Source organism: Pimephales promelas, chromosome 12 (assembly GCF_988280905.1).
Source record: "Pimephales promelas chromosome 12, fPimPro1.hap1.1, whole genome shotgun sequence".
NCBI classification, from domain to species: domain Eukaryota; kingdom Metazoa; phylum Chordata; class Actinopteri; order Cypriniformes; family Leuciscidae; genus Pimephales; species Pimephales promelas.
The window spans coordinates 28,250,383-28,268,173 of record NC_142780.1 but is presented as its reverse complement, the minus strand read 5'-3'; the positions used below and the strand labels follow the sequence as shown (position 1 = coordinate 28,268,173).

The following is a 17,791-nucleotide window of genomic DNA, read 5'->3' as shown; positions in this document are numbered from 1 at the left end:
ATGTTTCATTGCCCTCTTCTGGTAGATATTCGAACTACAATTGACGTTTCACTGTTTAAATTATTAAAGTGTACTGGTGTTGAGATGGGGTGAGTACACTGTAAATGATTTCTGTTGTTTTCACAGGATTATACTGTTTTTCTCAACAGTTTCTTACTGTATAATATATGTACAGTAAGTTACAGTAGATTTAGTTGTTTTCACAGTATTAAATTGTTTTTTCAACAGTTATGTACTGTGCACACAGTTGACAGTATGTTACTGCAGAATTGCAATGCATTCTGGGAAATTATCAGTTACTGTTAATCTAAATACAGCAGTGCAATTGACCGCGAAAAACACCACACACAGTTCCACGGGTAAAATTGCTAGCCTACTAATGTTATTCTTACATTTAAAATAAAAATGTAGCACTGGTTGACCATTAACAGTCATAATTTATGACATAATTTATGTCAGTGGGGTGTGCATGAGAGCATATTTGACTTTGGAAGAGTTTCTCTGTCGTGTCAGTGGTGCTGCTGTCTTTTCTGCCGACCTGCAACTTCTTCACCTGGTAAGTAATAATTCTTATAATGTGTATGCAAACGGATTCTAGCTAATAATAACTTTAAAGTTATTTAGAATAGCTGACCACGATTTCTATATTCAATTTAATATATTCTAGACATTTTAATATAATATGTATATGATAGGCTACTCTTCAATGTAGCCATTTGGGATGTTACTGTAAATTCAAATACATTAGTACGAAATGACCGCAAAAAATAACCACAACAAGCTGCCATTTTATGAAGAACTCTTCAGTTCCCTTCCCTCTGTAAGAACACGCAGGCCGTGCATCGCGTCGCTGTCGGTCGGCAACGTTTTCGCCATACATCTGGTTAGTAATTCATATTTTTATGCAAACCATATGAGTTAACAGATTACCGTTAGAAAGAAGTGGCCGCGGAATGTTCGATAACGTCTGTATAAGTCAGACGCGGATTTCTTTTATGTTGATAGCCTTACTTGATTAAATGTGATTTTATTAACATATATTTCATATGTAACCTCTTATACGGTCAAAATGGTCTAATCATTTTGTTATTTACCACGTTAAGTCGGTGGATTAAGCGCCTGCACGTTCATTATTTTATGACTTACAGGGGTTAGGAATTGATAATCGATAAATGTATCCTGAAATCGGACATCCAAGGACATCTTATTGATTTTTTCACGCTTATTTTCGTGTAAATCCTGACCTGGCGTTCTGCCATTATAACGTTACCTCAGTGATAAAGTTGGACCGCGGAAAGCGCCCAAGGTGTATTTTTGTCCAAAATACAAAGCTATGTGTGACATTTACAGTATTTGTTGTGGTCTTTGTTAATCTTTGGTGGTTATCATTAACGACACATACACGAGGGAGTTAGCCTGGTGTTGAACACTTTACTAGCGAACTTAGAATCAACAACAACAAAAAAAAACCCGGGTCATACCAACTACACAAACTGCCTGGGGGTGTTCCGGTAGGAACCATTCACTGCATATACTACAGTATTGTCGGCTATAATATCATTTTTTTTTTTTTTTACTATGTGTAAACTGACATGTACTCATTTGAAGGGAATGATGCCTTGTCAATCTTTTTTTAAGTCATGTAACTTAGTATCACACAAGCAAGATTTAGCCTACGTTTTCACGTGATCGTAAATGAATTAATTTTAAACAACAGTCCAACAAACAAGATTTTAGTATTAAGTGAATTACACTTTAGACATCATTTTGTCTGTTTTTGCTGTTTAGCCAAAACAACAACAAAAACGTACTATATTTTAACTGTCTTGTCTGTTCTCCTTTTCCACAGGTGTGAGCTGTGCATGTTAAGAAGACCCCTATCCATCTTGACGACCGATGAATTGTAAATCTAATCTAATTTAATTATTCTATTTATCTAACTACTACTACTATACCTTGGTCCAGTACTGACCCACTGAGAACATTTTAAACGGATTTTTATCCATCTGTGAATTTTGTCTATCTGCAAGTTGTTTAGAATTGTTGTGTGAAAATAAACGTTACAGTACAGTTTAAGGTTTAATTGCATAAAAGCTTGGATAGAAAACTTCCTATTGCAAAAGTTAGAACATAAGTCTGCATATAAATAATTATTGATACCGTAATGCAAGTTTTTCATGGCACATGTGCATGATGAGGTTGTTTTGTGTTTATTTTTTTTTTTTTAAAGGACACTGGATAACTTGTCATTTTGTTATACTCATCTGGATTGGTGGTTTACTCGTCAAAGCTTTTATAGTTTATAAGTTTATATGTGTCTCCCAGCCCCGCAAATCTGGTCCCTTAGATAGAAAGCAGCCAAAAACCCTTTAAAATCAGCAACTGACCAGTTAGACAGTCTATCTCAAACCAATAGACAATCTTAGACTAGTTTAAGCTGTTTTACCCCAGCAGGGAGTGGGTGGATGAGTTGTTATGAACTATCTTTCTAATAGATTGATCAGATAGCACCCCTTTAATCTTTTCTATTTTACCTGTTCATGATAATTTTTGCATGTATTTATGCATAATTGTTCATGATTGTCATGCATGATTTTTATTGTATTATATTACATTTTTATTATTAATGTATTTAATTGTATTAATGTATTTAAATGTATATTATGTAAATGTACTAATGTGTTTGAAAATACACAATAAACCTTGTGCAGTTAAATCTTCAATTGTTCTTTTTTCTATTTCCCATTAACAGTTAAAATAATATTTCTACAGATTTTCTACAGGTTACACAGTAGCACTATAAAATAAATACAATAACATTTCATACTATACAGTATTATTAAAAATTAACAGTGTAATTCTGTACTTTAATATGGTAAGAAATTACAGTAAAATAATGTTATTTAATTTGCAGTATGCTTAACAGTACTGTAGTTAGTGTTACGGTAATTTTACTGTTAAATGAAATACAGCAAGTACTGGATAATTGTTGCCAGTAAGTTACTGTTAATTTGACAAGAAATTTTTTACAGTGTAGCCTAATGATGCATTTGTTGTGGGCGCTGTTGTCTATCTTGGTGTAAAAGGAGTGTATAGTCATAATTTAGGCTATCTTTATACACATATGCAGGCTACATGGTTTCATATTTACGAGTTGTGTTGTGGGAAAATAATTAAATGTGCAATGTGATAAGCTGTCATGCTCAACTGGACATGTGTTTTTAATGAAAACGAATACCATTTATTTTGTCTACCTGGTGACAATGTCTAAATGTTACATTCTTGCTGTTCTTGAGTTTTTTTTTCTTCAAATTTGTTTACATTTTTACCTGTTTAAAGACAGATTATATTCTGTCTCAGCAATGGTGCATGCAAATATGGAGAAAATGACTTAAAATTAATTTTCCCTGAGGAATTCTCAACGAAATTTGACAGCTAGCAGTCTCCCATAATATGTGTCTGACCATCTTTGTTGTGTTAGTTTCGAAAAATGTTATGAAGTTTAAATCTACATATAGTACACACACTAACACAGATTTCTTTTCTACCGTTTTTTCCCTTCCAAAATGCAACATTATTGCAATGGATAACCGCAAGGAGGCAGTGCAGCGCAAGGTAACTGGGCATTTGAAACTGGAGAATTAAGTGTCCTACAGCCGGTTATTCTGAGGATAGAAGTGAGACGACTAGTTACAATAAATTCTTTCAGCTTTAGGACATACGCATGAGACAAGACTTTCTGGAAATAAATAGCCTGTCCATAGTTTTTAATAGAGTTTGACACTTCACAAAAGATTGACACTTCAGATTAAAGTTATTTACCTGACCATACCCATATTCTCAACTGACCTGCAAATAAGTTCTCTATTTCAACATGACATATGAATGGCATTGATTTATGAAGTAACTTCTTTGTACAGACTGGTGCAGTTCTTCGCGAGACGAAGCGCCCTGCAGTGATGCGCTTTCGCACCATGACCACTTGTAGCCAGTTCATTTGAGCTGTGAATATTTTTGTCAACATGTTAACCTCTGTTAACATGTTAGTCTACTTGGAAGACCTGGCATCCTGTTGCGTTGCCTGGTACAGAGACCGAGACTATGGCTGATTTTTCCTTTCAGGACAGACTCCTGACACCGAGCAATTGTGCATCGTTTTTATTAATTTCTGAGACTAAACTTATTTTAAAGCTCTACTCTGTCCTTAAGAGCACATAAATATAATTTCTAAATGCACATTTAATTAATCCTATTAAATTAAGATTTTTTTACAGAATAATTAAGAAAGTACATTCGTTCTAATATTTTATTATTTATAATGTTATGGTTATGTAACTCCATATAGCCTAAAAAGGACAAATAATAATAATAATCACCATCATCATCATCATATAGCCTATTCTTTCACAACTGCTACTACTATACTACAACTAATATATATTTTTTTTTTACATTTTTATATTGAATGACACACAAAAAATAAAAATAATAAAAATTTTAAAAAAGAACTGACTCCAACTCAGAAAGTTTTCAGAGAGTCTGGAGAAGTTCTCCAATAAATGCTGGAGCTTCTGTGTAGTGGGCGTGACTCGTGAGTGAGTGAGTGTGTGTCTCCAGCCTCGCACTCTTGAGCGTATAGCGCACTTCACTTGAGACACGCAACACGGATCTCACGCTTTCCGCGTCCGTGAGACAAACACAAACCAAAAAAAAAAAAAAAAAAAAAACATAAACAAAAATACCCCGGCTTCACTAGGAGACACGGCTCGGCTTCACTTTTGGGGGGACAGTAACACCATGGATGCCTTGAGAGCAGTCGCCTTTTACACACTCTTCATTTTCCTTTGGAGTTTACCGTGTTGCCAGTCAGCTGCGCTTCTAACGCAGAAAAGGAGCAAGGGTGCCAGGAGCGCGTATGATGGACAAAGGTCACCCAAATTTCTTAAAGAGATTTTCGCATCCTCCCCGGGCGTGAGTCGTCGGGATGACTTTAAGGACCCGGTTGTGCCCCACGATTACATGATCTCCATATACAGGACTTACTCCGCTGCTGAAAAACTGGGGCTCAATGCAAGCTTTTTCCGCTCTTCAAAGTCTGCAAATACCATAACGAGTTTTGTAGACAGGGGAAAAGGTTTGTTTTGTTTTATTCACTTGTCCATGCATTATCTGCACTATGCACTCTGGCATTTTCGGTCTTTATTAACTAAATCTTTATACACATTTTAAAATGATGTAAGATTTGCTGACTTGTAAAGCAGTAACGTTTTAGTAAAAAAAAACATAACCCTTTGCGCTAAAAATGCTCTAGATTATTGTTAAAAGGGAAAATAATGATATCTTGCGTTGAAATTGGAGGAATAATTTTCAGGGTTTGTTCATGTGCTAATGGTTTGGTAATCACTCGTCCTGCTTGGGCCGCAATTTAATGGTCAGCACGACCTCATATTTTGGCTAGTATAAAGTTATATTGGCTTTACATTGACCCGAAGGTAACGTGCCAATAAAACACTAATTGGTCCGTTTTCTAAATGAAGGCAATAAATCATTCCCTTAACATCCTCGCGTGCAAGCAGTCTCACAAACGGTTCTCACAAACCTCACGAGGAAAAATGACTTTCATGCGCACATAATATATTATTAAATTTGCTCTTTTTTGTACTGAAAGGAAATATTTTTATTTCTACAAAGCGGATACAATCTTTTATTTTGTTTTGCTTTTAAAAGTAAAAAAAACAAACTTTTAATCCAGTTTAGAGTTCCCAAGTGGGTTATTTTATTTAATGATGCTGTGCGTATTAGTTGCAGTTAAATTGTATTTACTTGCAGCAAAGTATAATTGTGTGAACATTGTGGTGACAAAACGAAAACAGAGACATGCAATAAAAAAGAGCAAGGCGCGCGCAAACATTGCACTTTTCGTTTTGCAGATAAACGCGCTCGCAGAAAGAAGAGAAGCGCACACTGATTTGATGAAAAAAGCTTCACTTTCCTCACTGATTTTGATTTGATGTGTCATTGGCTATGACCCTTCACTGGACCCTCTGAGGGTTGCTTTGCATCAAACCGCTGATTGGACTATTTGAACTGGGTGATCTAATTGAGTGTCCATGTCATAACATATCAAACACTGTCTATTCTCCCGTAATGAACTAGTTCAGCTAGTGGCACATCACCAAAAGAGGAGAGCAAAAAAACCGGAGAGGACCTTGGAAGTTTGAAGAATTGTTACTTTATGGACATGTCGCTGACTTTATAGCATTCAAATTGTGGATAGTTTAGTGCATTACGCGGCGGGGGTACAGATCAAAACTTTTTCAGAAGCATCTTAAAGTGCTGTAGCAATCGGCGTGGAACATTTACCGTCAGTGCTTAATGCAAAATCCTACTGTTGCTTTGCCTGGCTGCACTACAGTGTCTTGGCTATATGCGTCATGCGCGTCATTCGCTGCTGAATGTCATCAAGAATCATTTCCACTCAAGCGCCGTTCAATTATGATAAGGCGGTAATCTTTTTGTGTAACAGGAAGGAATTTCCTCCAAAACAGATAAGACATTTCCCCAAATTTTAGATCGTTATGGTTGCAAGATCAGACAAGAACAAACGGAATGTATGAAAATTACTTTTGGCACTTGTAAGTAACTCATTAAAACGCAGATGGTGCCCCGGTAGTCACACCAAGAGAACTCTCTCTCTCTCTCTCTCTCTCTCTCTCTCTCTCTCTCTCTCTCTCTCTCTCTCTCTCTCTCTCTCTCTCTCTCTCTCTCTCTCTCTCTCTCTCTCTCTCGTCCAACAGATTTGAATTATTGGACAAGAATGTTCATTGATCAAAAGCGTGCGATTGTGTGGCTGGGATGATTTATGAATTTATGTTCGTGGATAAATTTGCCTCACTTATCAGTTTAGGCCGTCGCGTAAACTCGACCAATTCTTGCTGCATGCAATTGCATTTTATACGGGCAGTAATCACTTTTGAAGCGGTATGTTTGTTTTTGGCAGAAGGGATGAAATATAAGAGGGGTGCATTTCAGTGGGGTGGGAGGGAATTTGGAACTGTTAATTATTTGGTGACCTTGTATTGGATTTGTTTGTGGTCTTATAAAAACGCCATACGTGCATTCAATTTGAATCATTTTACAAGTTCACGCATTGCCAAAAGTCGCATAGCCTATTGTTATTATAATTTAATTTGGCTTTATTTGTTCTAAATGGCAATTTAGTCTGAATTGATTTTAAGGCAGTGCATTTTTTTGTATTTCTGAACATTACAAGGCAATCTGCTCTCGAACAGCCGGATTAAAATTAATGGTGTTGTTGGAAATTATGCACGTATTTGTCTGGTGTTTTTGTTCTTATATGGGTGATTCTCCAACTAGGGGCACTTTTGGCACTGTGAGTTTTTGGAAAATTCACTCTCTTAAAACACACTTAAAACAATCTTCCTAGCTTCATTAATTTGTCTTCTAACACAATATAATAGTGGGCAGTTTTAGAATTCCATGGAATATTATTATTTTTAACAGTTTTTCTGAAGAGCGATTTCAAAGATGTCATTTCCACCACTTTTCAATTTATGTATTTTATTACAATATAATATTGTAAAACTGATTATATAAGATTATGTATCAGTCAACTACATCAGTGGCTACCTAATCATGTAACAAAAGAAATCTTAATACTTCATGAACTTAATACATTTCCATTTAAACTTGTTAAATGCCACGAGTTGCCACGAGTTGGGATTTTTTGCCTACAGCATTTCATTTTTGCTCAGGTCTATGATTATTTTTTAAAGTCACTAACACATTTATTGTAAGTAATGAACTATTAATACTTGATTTAAAATACATTTAGATCCACATAATTTGTTATTCTTATGTTTTTACTTAAAAACTGTGTGGTGGAAAGTGGTGGAAATGACGGTTAAGATAGTTTCTGTTAATTTTTACTTAAATTGCCAGTCCAAAATATTTTTAACCTTGTATTTTATTATTTAACATGTATAAATTGAACAGTATACATAATAGTTTTGAAAATAATGATTACAAATGATATGAAAAATATATGAACCTGCTCAAAACATTAATTTCATTAAAATAAAGCTGTACACTGTGTGTGTGTGTGTGTGTGTGTGTGTGTGTGTGTGTGTGTGTGTGTGTGTGTGTGTGTGTGTGTGTGTGTGTGTGTGTGAGAGAGAGAGTCTGTGTGAGATAGAGAGACCCGAACATGAATGCATGAATCATAAAAGTGCATGGAATGCCCCAGCTTATAAATCACGTTGTGTGCATTAGACATTAAAATGCTACCATCATAAAAAAACACAAGTGTAACATCTTAGCCATAACCACATAGGCTACGTAAAAACAGGCTAGACATAACTAACATGTTTTACATAAACAAGAGCAGTAAAAAAACTGTGACTTCTTGGCCACTGACTTCGGCATCTTAAATAGAAATATAGATGCATAAAAATACATATAGAGTGTACTGGAATGTTAATATATAGTTTTCAGTCCAAAAGCACAAATATGTCATGAGAACACACAAATAGCACACAAAAACTGCATGTATATCATGTCCAAAGCTATGCCTGTAATTTCTCAGAGGTGGAAATGACGGAGGTGGAAATGACATTTTAGCAGTTTTTCTGCAATATTAGCACACCCTCATGTCATGCTTAGCTACTTTTAGACTTAGCATGTTGTTTACTCATAATAAACATAAATACATTATTTTCATATTTGTTGTACATAATTCAACCAAACTACAGCCACGGTGGAAATGACGCTGAATAAAAATACTCTGTATAAAAGCTTGAGTTACCTTGATTTATTTTCTTGTACTGAAGAGCACATGTGCCTGAAGTTTCGTCTTCAACTAATACGTCATTTCACTAATATTGCCATGGTTACCAAGTAAATAAAATATTTAAGGTGGATGTATTAAGGTGGATTTTGTTGAGGGAGGTGGAAATGACGGAAAACCTGGGGACAGACTTATTTTATTCCAAAATTAGTTTAAAATTGTGATATACATATGGAATTTCGATTTGTAAGATATTATTTTATTAGTCCTTAAGACAAACATGTTAAAAAAAATGTTTTTAATCGATTCTTTAATTTGTATTTTTAACATTCAAAGAGGGCCAGTCTGGGCTGGGGACAAGCATAAAACTGCAAAATCTGCTAATAAACAGCCTTGCAAAGGCATTTTAAAAAGAAAACAGGGGCCAGATTTGGTGGTTACTAGGATGATGGAGCATGAACTTCATAAATACAATGTATTTGTGCATTTGTTTGTTTATTTATTTACAAAAAAAGGCCAAGGACACAAAAGTGCCTGTAGTTGGAGAATCACCCATATATGTGCTCGAGGCGTATTTGGAGCGATAATCGTCTAACAGTTCAACTACATTTCTTACATACACAAGCCCACGTGAATTCAGATAAATGCTTCTCGTTTGGTCCGTCAGAGAGATAAAAGGCGGTGATAAAGTGCGACTAGGCCTCTGGATTCCTGAAGGGGAAAGAATGCATTAATTGTGCATTGTTCAACACGTACAGTATGTCGCTTTGTGTCTGGCGCACTCTTTCCCCCACTTTCTCGCTTTCTTTCTTTCTCCCTCACTATAGCTACCAGATCTCTCTTATTATCACCTGCACATATTTATGACAAATTATTTTGCAAACAGTTTATCCTGCATTAGACAGGAATAATGACCACAAAAGGGGGAAAATATATATGCTATGATTTATAAAAATGGGATTAAGTTTCAAAAATATAATGAAAACCCGCTTTTGGTTCACATGATATATATATAAGTTTTTTTAAATTCTTCATGGTGCTTTATAGCCTCAGAGACCAATGCTGATCTGAAGAACCTGTAAAGTACCGCCAGTAATTTATTTTGAATCCCAAACGACCAATTGTGTTTAGCTATTCAAGCTCTTGCTATGCCTGAAGAACGGGGGGAAACCAAAAAATAAGAAAAAATAAGATATTTCTGAAAATATTGGACTACAAATATGTGGGCTGTACTGCTGTTTCATCATGTTAATTGTGTTTCTCCTTGATTTTTTACTTAGTGAGAGTTTGCCCACTTTCCAACTAAAATAAATCTGAAAATAAGAATGTGAGTCAGCAGAGAAATTAATGAACCATCCATCTTTCTTTTATTTTTAAGCTGCATTGTAATATAAATCAAATATTTTAAAATGTTCTATATGCTTGTTACGGTTATCAAACATTTTAGAAAAACAAAAATTAAAATATTTCTCTAAAACGACGAAACTGTGAGTTAAGCTATTGCATCTTCATCTTCTTCGTTTCTCTCTCTCTTTTAAAATGAGCTATCTGCTCTCTCGTGCTTCATTTTGTATATATTTTTCCCTCTGTTCAACTAGACTAAACGAAAACCGAATTTAAGGCTTTTAGGTTTTACCTGGCCCCTTTATTAGAATGTGAGTCACTCTAAGTGAATCTGACTGCAATTATTTCTCTTTATCTTGCAGACGATCTCACGCTCTCTCCTTTGCGAAGACAAACTTATCTGTTTGATGTCTCAACTCTCTCAGACAAAGAGGAGCTGGTCGGTGCTGAATTAAGGATATTTCGCAAAGCGCCCGGGGATGTCCAAGCGTCCCCATCAGGCGTCTACAACATTCATTTACTCTCATGTCGATCAGAGAGGCCACTGGCTTCCAGATCCCTTGATCTTCAGGATTCCCGAAACACAGAATGGGAGGTTCTGGATGTGTGGGGGATTTTTAAAAACAGGCATCAAGGGAATCAGCTTTGTCTCCAGCTCAAGGTTACGCATGGCAAAACCGACACTGAGATCGACCTAAAGCAACTGGGTTTGCATCGGCACGGCCGAACGCAGCAAGAAAAAGCCATTTTGGTGGTCTACACGCGGTCTAGGAAGAGAGAAAATTTGTTTAATGAGATGAAAGAGAAGATCAAGTCTCGCGGAGACCATGAGGAGGAGGAGGAGGAGAGCGCGCTGCAGTTTAAAGCGCGGCGCAGACGGAGAACTGCGCTCAATAATCGCCACGGGAAAAGGCATGGCAAAAAGTCCAAATCGAGATGCAGCAAAAAGGCACTGCATGTTAACTTCAAAGAGCTGGGATGGGACGACTGGATCATCGCTCCCCTGGATTACGAAGCCTACCACTGCGAGGGGGTGTGCGACTTCCCATTGAGGTCGCACCTGGAGCCGACCAACCACGCCATCATTCAAACGCTCATGAACTCCATGGACCCCAACAGCACGCCACCGAGCTGTTGCGTACCCACAAAACTCAGTCCCATCAGTATACTATACATAGACTCCGGCAACAACGTCGTGTACAAACAGTACGAGGACATGGTGGTCGAACAGTGTGGCTGTAGGTAGCGAATCACACACGAGGGTTTGGCACCAAGACATAAAAAACACAAAAAACAAAAAAACTTGAACAATGCGTAAAGACGCGCTTGAGCCGCCCAAACTGCGCACTCTCACCTATGCAAAAGGGATTCTTCATCAGAGACATTTTAAATGATCTACAAGAGCGCGTGCATAGTTTTTTTTTAACACAATCTTGTCATTTTCCTTACACAAACCATAATATTTCTATAACGATTCGTCTCTCGGACGAGGCAGGTAGAAGAAACGCCTGGTTCAGTGCATAACTGTCTGGACAGGATTGACTGAGGATTGTGTTACACCATTATCTGTGTGGACTCAGAAGAATGTGGAGACCGGCACCTGTTCAAACTCATCTAGTTATATATCGATAAGATACTGTATGCTATATGGATATGAATTAATGAGTAAAACACAGTGCCCTGGAAACTCTTTTTACGACCAATGATGCGTAATCGAGTCAAATTCAGGGCAAAGGTGAATGTACCAAACACTAAATACGGCATAAAGCGATTCTGCTTCATCCCTGCAGTGAGAAACAGAGACTGGCAGATGCTTTTAAAGGAGCATTTTTTTTTTTTTTGAAGTGCCTGGACATTTTTACTACGGTAAAAATCCACAAAATGTTATTTTGTACTTTCAGAGAAGTCAAAAAGTGGAAATCCATCAACGTTTGCATCTTTACAAAATGCACTTCCGCAACTGTCCATGTCGTCTGGAAGGAGCGTTTTTTCACGACCTATTGACTGACAAGAAAAAGAAAAAAAAGAGACTCGCAAGCGAGATTATATTTAAATGCACATTAGCTTTGAATGCACTGTTGTTCATTATTTGAGCTGTAAATATTTGTAAAGTAAAACCTAAAGTGCAACGTATGAAGAAATGCAAAACCACATTTCTTTGTTAATGTACATTTATAAATGCACTCAAATCGCTATAATTTCTATTCTATAATTATTTTATTATTTGTGATGTACAGAGTTTTCATGATAATCGTGTATTTCTTACGCTGATAAAACAAAAATTAATTTAAAATGTATTCATTATTGCTGAGGGTGGAAATACCATTATCGATGTCTACCTCATAATTGCATAGAATATACGTCCTGAGGTGCATTCAGCTAGAGTTTAAGGTTTTTCCCAAATATATATATATATATATATAAAAATACAGTATATCAATGGATAATACTATATCCACACTATTACTGTACTAATAAAATGAATAAATGCACTTTGTGTGGTGCCAGTGACTCCCCAGATCCATTTAAATATTTTGTCTTTAAAAGCTTTTTGAAAAATATTTTGAATGATATATCATAGTTTTGGGTTTCTCAGTTGTTAAATATCAGAAAGATATCTCATCAAACAAAGATTATAAAGAAATGATTGACCGGAGTTAAAGTAGTTACGCTTTATTTTAAGGTGCCCATGTTACTGTGTAATTATATTACTGAGTTATAATAATAAACTACATATACTTGCGTGTTAGGATCGGGGTGTTGTTTGGAGTTAGTTGCCTGGAATTATGCACAACTTATAGTAATTCCTATGGACACTGTAAAATAAAGTGTAACCACCATAATCTTTAAAAGAACACATAGATCAAATTTTCCCTTTATGTGTGTGTAATAGCCTACATTCTTCTCCAGTTCTTTAACAGTGAAAGCTTTTTTATCGGTATATGGTTAAATGATGATTATTTAATATGATTTAATAGGGTTGAATATTAAGATAATCCTGTATATTGTAGTATTCCTGTAAACTTCATGTTGGCTTCTATCATTTTGAATGACATGTCACTTATATATATATATATATATATATATATATATATAATCTGCAGGAAAAACTCAATATCTACACCAAATTGCATAGATTAGATTAAACAATTCACACAACGGACATTGCTTTCTCATAGTTTGGAGCCTGAGAAGACTTTGTTGTTGTGTGTTTTCCCATGTAGTTTCATACGGTGTCATATGAAGTTTCCTGTTAGTTTCAGTCCTGTGTGAAGTCTTGTTTTAACTCAGCAGCTTCTTTTCATGTGTCCATCTTTTGTTTCCATTCTACTGACAGTTCCTCTTGTGAGATAATCCAGCTCTTCGCCTGATCTGTTTCACATTTTTTATTAGCCCTCAGACAGTTTTAAAACCCCATGAGAGTTCTGTGGCTCATTTTCACAGTGCATTATTAGCAGAGTTTTTATCCCCGCATACGTTTCTGCTCCAATAATCCATAATGGTGCTAATATGCCTTGCACAGTCACCTCTCAGTGTTTAAATAGTGTTGAAACATGTGGACCACAGAGATTTAAGGAAATACATCTCCAGCGTGGATCTGAGTGTACAAGGTACCCCCCCCCCCCACCCCCCGAATTAGCTATCCGCAGGTCAAGTTTTCTTAACACTGTAATGTTTCCCGATCTTCAGATGAAAAGGTTGAAGGGAGGGATTGCTTCCATATAGGCATTGGCCTTGGCCTGGAAGCAATTAGGAAATTGCTTTGAAATGCTATATGTTGTCCAGACTCTGTTACAGTATCAAGCCAGTCTACACATGTTTGTTCAAGAAGGGGGAAAAGATGCTAATGTGCCCTTTTGCTGTCTGTGCGAATGACACTTAGAATGATAATGTCTTTCAGAATGAGGACAGTGTCAGAGGGGATCTCATCACCCCATTACACGTCCTTTTATAAATGGAAACAAACGGGAGATCTTTCTGCAAGTTCTACCATTTTCCTGGTAACACTTTACATTAGGTTCAATTTGTTAGCATTTGTTAATTGATTAGGTAACACACATTTTTAACACCATTTATTAATCTGGGTTTACTGTATATATAAGTTCAAAGGAACATTATTGATTTGAAATAGTGTTTTTGTAACAATGAAAAATTCATTATTGTCATTTTTGATCATCTGAATGCATCCTTGAACAAATCGTATTTAATAAAAAAAATATGATTTTGTATATACATAAATACACACATACACTAGAGTTTAAACATTTGGGGTCAGCATTTTTTTATTTATTAAAAAAGTAAATGAATGATGCCTTTATTCCTATTATAATATAACACACACATATGCATGCATGCATATATATATATATATATATATATATATTGGCTTTTACATTGAAAATTTCAAAAGTTCATTGAAATGGAAAAACTGAGTTAATACAATAGATCAGAAGTTAATAATCATCAGAAACTCAAAATATGGTGTCATCTGAACCACATAAATTATTTAAGTTGATTTGGTGATTTGACAAAAGAAAAAATGTTGTGATTACAAATCATGAACGTTTTTTTAGAGTGTATGTACATACTGCACATTAAGAAATTGGAGTATTATGTAAACTGTAAAAAAATATTTTTTTAATGATTTGTAATCACAACATTTATTTGTCAAATCAACTTAAATAATTTATATAGTTCAGATAACATAATATTTTGAGTTTCTGATGATTAAATCAATCTCCTTCATTGTATTAACTCAATATTTCCATTTCAATGAACTTAGGCATCCAGGTTACTTAATTTTTTACGATTTTTACAATATTTTTTTACAGTGTATTATTATATGTATAAATTATTTATCAAGATTAATAATTGTTGTATGGTAAAATGTTAGCATCTCCATTTATGGTTTGCACTAAAGTTTTACAGTGGCCAAATATTGTCTAGAAAGACGCACATATGGTATATCCTTTCACTGTAAAAAATATTTTCAAGATTTATCACAACATTTTTTTCTTTTGTAAAATCAACTTAAATAATTTATTTAGTTGAGATAACTTATTATTTTGAGTTTCTGATGATTAAATCAATGTCCTTCATTGCATTAACTCACTTTTTCCAGTTCATTCAACTTAAAATTTTAAGGCAACCAGGTTACTTATTTTTTTAGTTAAACCAACAATATTTCTTTTACAGTAATGTGGATATGATTAAAATAACGGGGATTGCTTTGCTAGATATGATAGGCTGCATGTCATCTTGACCATATTGTGGTCTTTATTTGAGGCTTTCAAGAACTTTTGAGTATGATAATAATCAGAATCCTTTTTTTTTCTCTCTCAGAAAAGTCTCTTATAGAACATCAGTGACCTTTCAAAGGATAAAAAAGGAGACTGATTGCAGACCCGAGACTGTCTCTTATTTGATTTTGATTTATGAAATAATGGCCGGGTTCATAGAGAGTAGATGGAGATCGGAATGCAGGAGATACAGAGGGTGTTTAGCAAAATGGAATGCAGAGTTTACCATTCCGGGTTCCTCAGTGCATTCCTGGACTCAGTGCTGCATTAAGTAAATGGCTCTTCCTGGTCATTGGAGAGCTATCTTCTACTGTCGGGAATGCCTCTTGAGACATCACTGTTTATTTGAATGTTATGTCTAATGTGTGTGTATGTGTGTTTTTGTCTTTCATAAAATTGTACAGTGAAATGCCTGGCCGAGGGACAGATACCTTTCAGTGGAGATTTGGGGAATGCTCTTCATAAATAGCCTTGACACATCACATCTGTGCTCGGCGCTATCAGACAGGATTTTGACTGCGGAGGGCTCTGCTAATGCTTAATCTCAAAGATATACAACAGTCTTGATTCTTCCTTGATTCTGGGAAGCTCTCGTAATCTTACAAATCAATTACTGTTAATGGATTCATCAAATAGACATAACTCAAAAGTCGGGACAAATACATTTCAATGAAGCGTTAAAAGGAATATTCTGGGCCCAGTGCAAGTTAAAATTAATATTATTTATCTAAAGCAAAGGTTAAAGTGAGGTATACTTACAATACAAGTAAATGGGGCAAGTTCATTACCGTTAAAATACTGTTTTAATGGCAAAAGATGTTTGGCAAGATGATTTTAGTGTGAAAAAAAAAATTTCTGAGTAAATTTATTCAGTTTTTACAATATCGACTGTAAAAAAATGTGTGATTTTAAATGGCTCAAATTACTTTATTTTTTTAATCCACTACTTTTTTATAAAAGAATCTTTCCATTTCCCTCCAAAAACTGTAACCTTAATTTTTGCTTTAAAAAACAACAAACGAGATGAGCTTAAATTTACGGATCCGCTAAAGGGACGTGGTGGTGAAAAAAAAAAAGTCACAGTTTTGTGTTCTTTCATTCGCAATCAAAAAAAAAACGCGTATTCACACACAAAACATCTATGAGAACGCCAAAGCATTGACATACTCTCCCATTTCTTCCTTCACCATGTCCCTTTAGATGCTCTATAATAACTGTTTTTTGTTATTGTTATAATCAACATTATACCACCAATGCTCTTGGAAAACGTACAATTTTATTATTAATCTTGTTAATGATTAAGATTAGAGGACACACATGTGTCAGGAGCCTGTTCATTAAATTGAATGGGAAGAGAGACAGATCAAAAGACAGTAAGGAGGAGTGTGTGTGTTTGAGAAGACAGAAGGACAGCAGCGCACACAGATGGGAAGATGGAGGGTGGATGAGAGCATGCTTGAAGGGTGGCAGATGCCTTGACTGACCCCCAATGTAGCCCTGCATTCATCCGCTGGACAGGCACAGACAAAAGACCGACCCAAACAGTACATACACTTGCCCATGCCTTGGGGTCAAAGGTCAGATAATCTTTTATCCAATTTTGTAGCACTTTGTAAAAGGATTTTTAATATCAACAGGGGTCAGAGCAATTAGTGGGAGTTTGTGAAATTTACCAAACATTTCTGAGTGAAAATTGTTTCAACCTCTTGTTTTTCAGCGTGCTGATTTGCAGAAAATGCACGATGGAGCAGGACAGATGAAAAAAGAAAAGAAAAGGTGACGTTCCTCTTATGGGGCATCTGCTGAGTTTCCCTTCTCTCCACAGTCCCAGCCTGAGAGGCTTTTTAGTAACACCTGGGTTTAGCTTACCTGCTAATCACATTATAACACAGGCTGCGGGCCGTTTTGAAAACCGAGTCGTGCTTTTATCTCGTTAAACATTTCAAATCTAATAGTAGCTGGTGGAGAATGTCCAGGATTGGTTGTTCTAAGTTTAAGAAAGGGAGAACACGCAAATATTTGCGGGCCGTCCGCAATGATGAACGTTTCACACACTTGTTTGGCAAGATACTTTATTTTTCTGGAAACTCTTTAGGCGTTGCCACACTCGTGGCTCAATTGAGTGTTTGGAGACAATGGTCTGGTATTGGTTACTGTCGTTAAGTGTGTGTGCGTCTTGTCTTAGAGTGTGTGCCGAGAGCAGGGTAAATTTGCACAGCCGATCAGACAATAGCGGTGTTTAGTGGCAGGGCAGGGACGCGACCTTTTTGCCACCCTCCATCTGGTTGCGCTGCTGGCCATGTGCCTTGACTGCTACTCTTAAATCTTGACTTAAAGTTGG

At 35.9% G+C, this 17,791-nt stretch overlaps 1 protein-coding gene and 1 long non-coding RNA gene across 2 annotated transcripts; both read left to right on the top strand.

Annotated features, from left to right (window-relative positions):
* Positions 1–559: 559 nt before the first annotated feature.
* Positions 560–2,723, top strand: LOC148977036 (uncharacterized). The gene is made up of 2 exons (XR_016145771.1): positions 560–883; positions 1,850–2,723. It is a non-coding gene; the product is annotated as an uncharacterized LOC148977036 (long non-coding RNA).
* A 1,931-nt stretch (positions 2,724–4,654) lies between these two features.
* Positions 4,655–11,545, top strand: gdf6a (growth differentiation factor 6a). Its single transcript, XM_039650593.2, has 2 exons — positions 4,655–5,134; positions 10,513–11,545. Exons 1-2 carry the CDS (start codon positions 4,798–4,800, stop codon positions 11,394–11,396), a joined length of 1,221 nt encoding a protein of 406 aa, XP_039506527.2. The 5' UTR covers positions 4,655–4,797; the 3' UTR covers positions 11,397–11,545.
* The last annotated feature ends 6,246 nt before the right edge of the window (positions 11,546–17,791 follow it).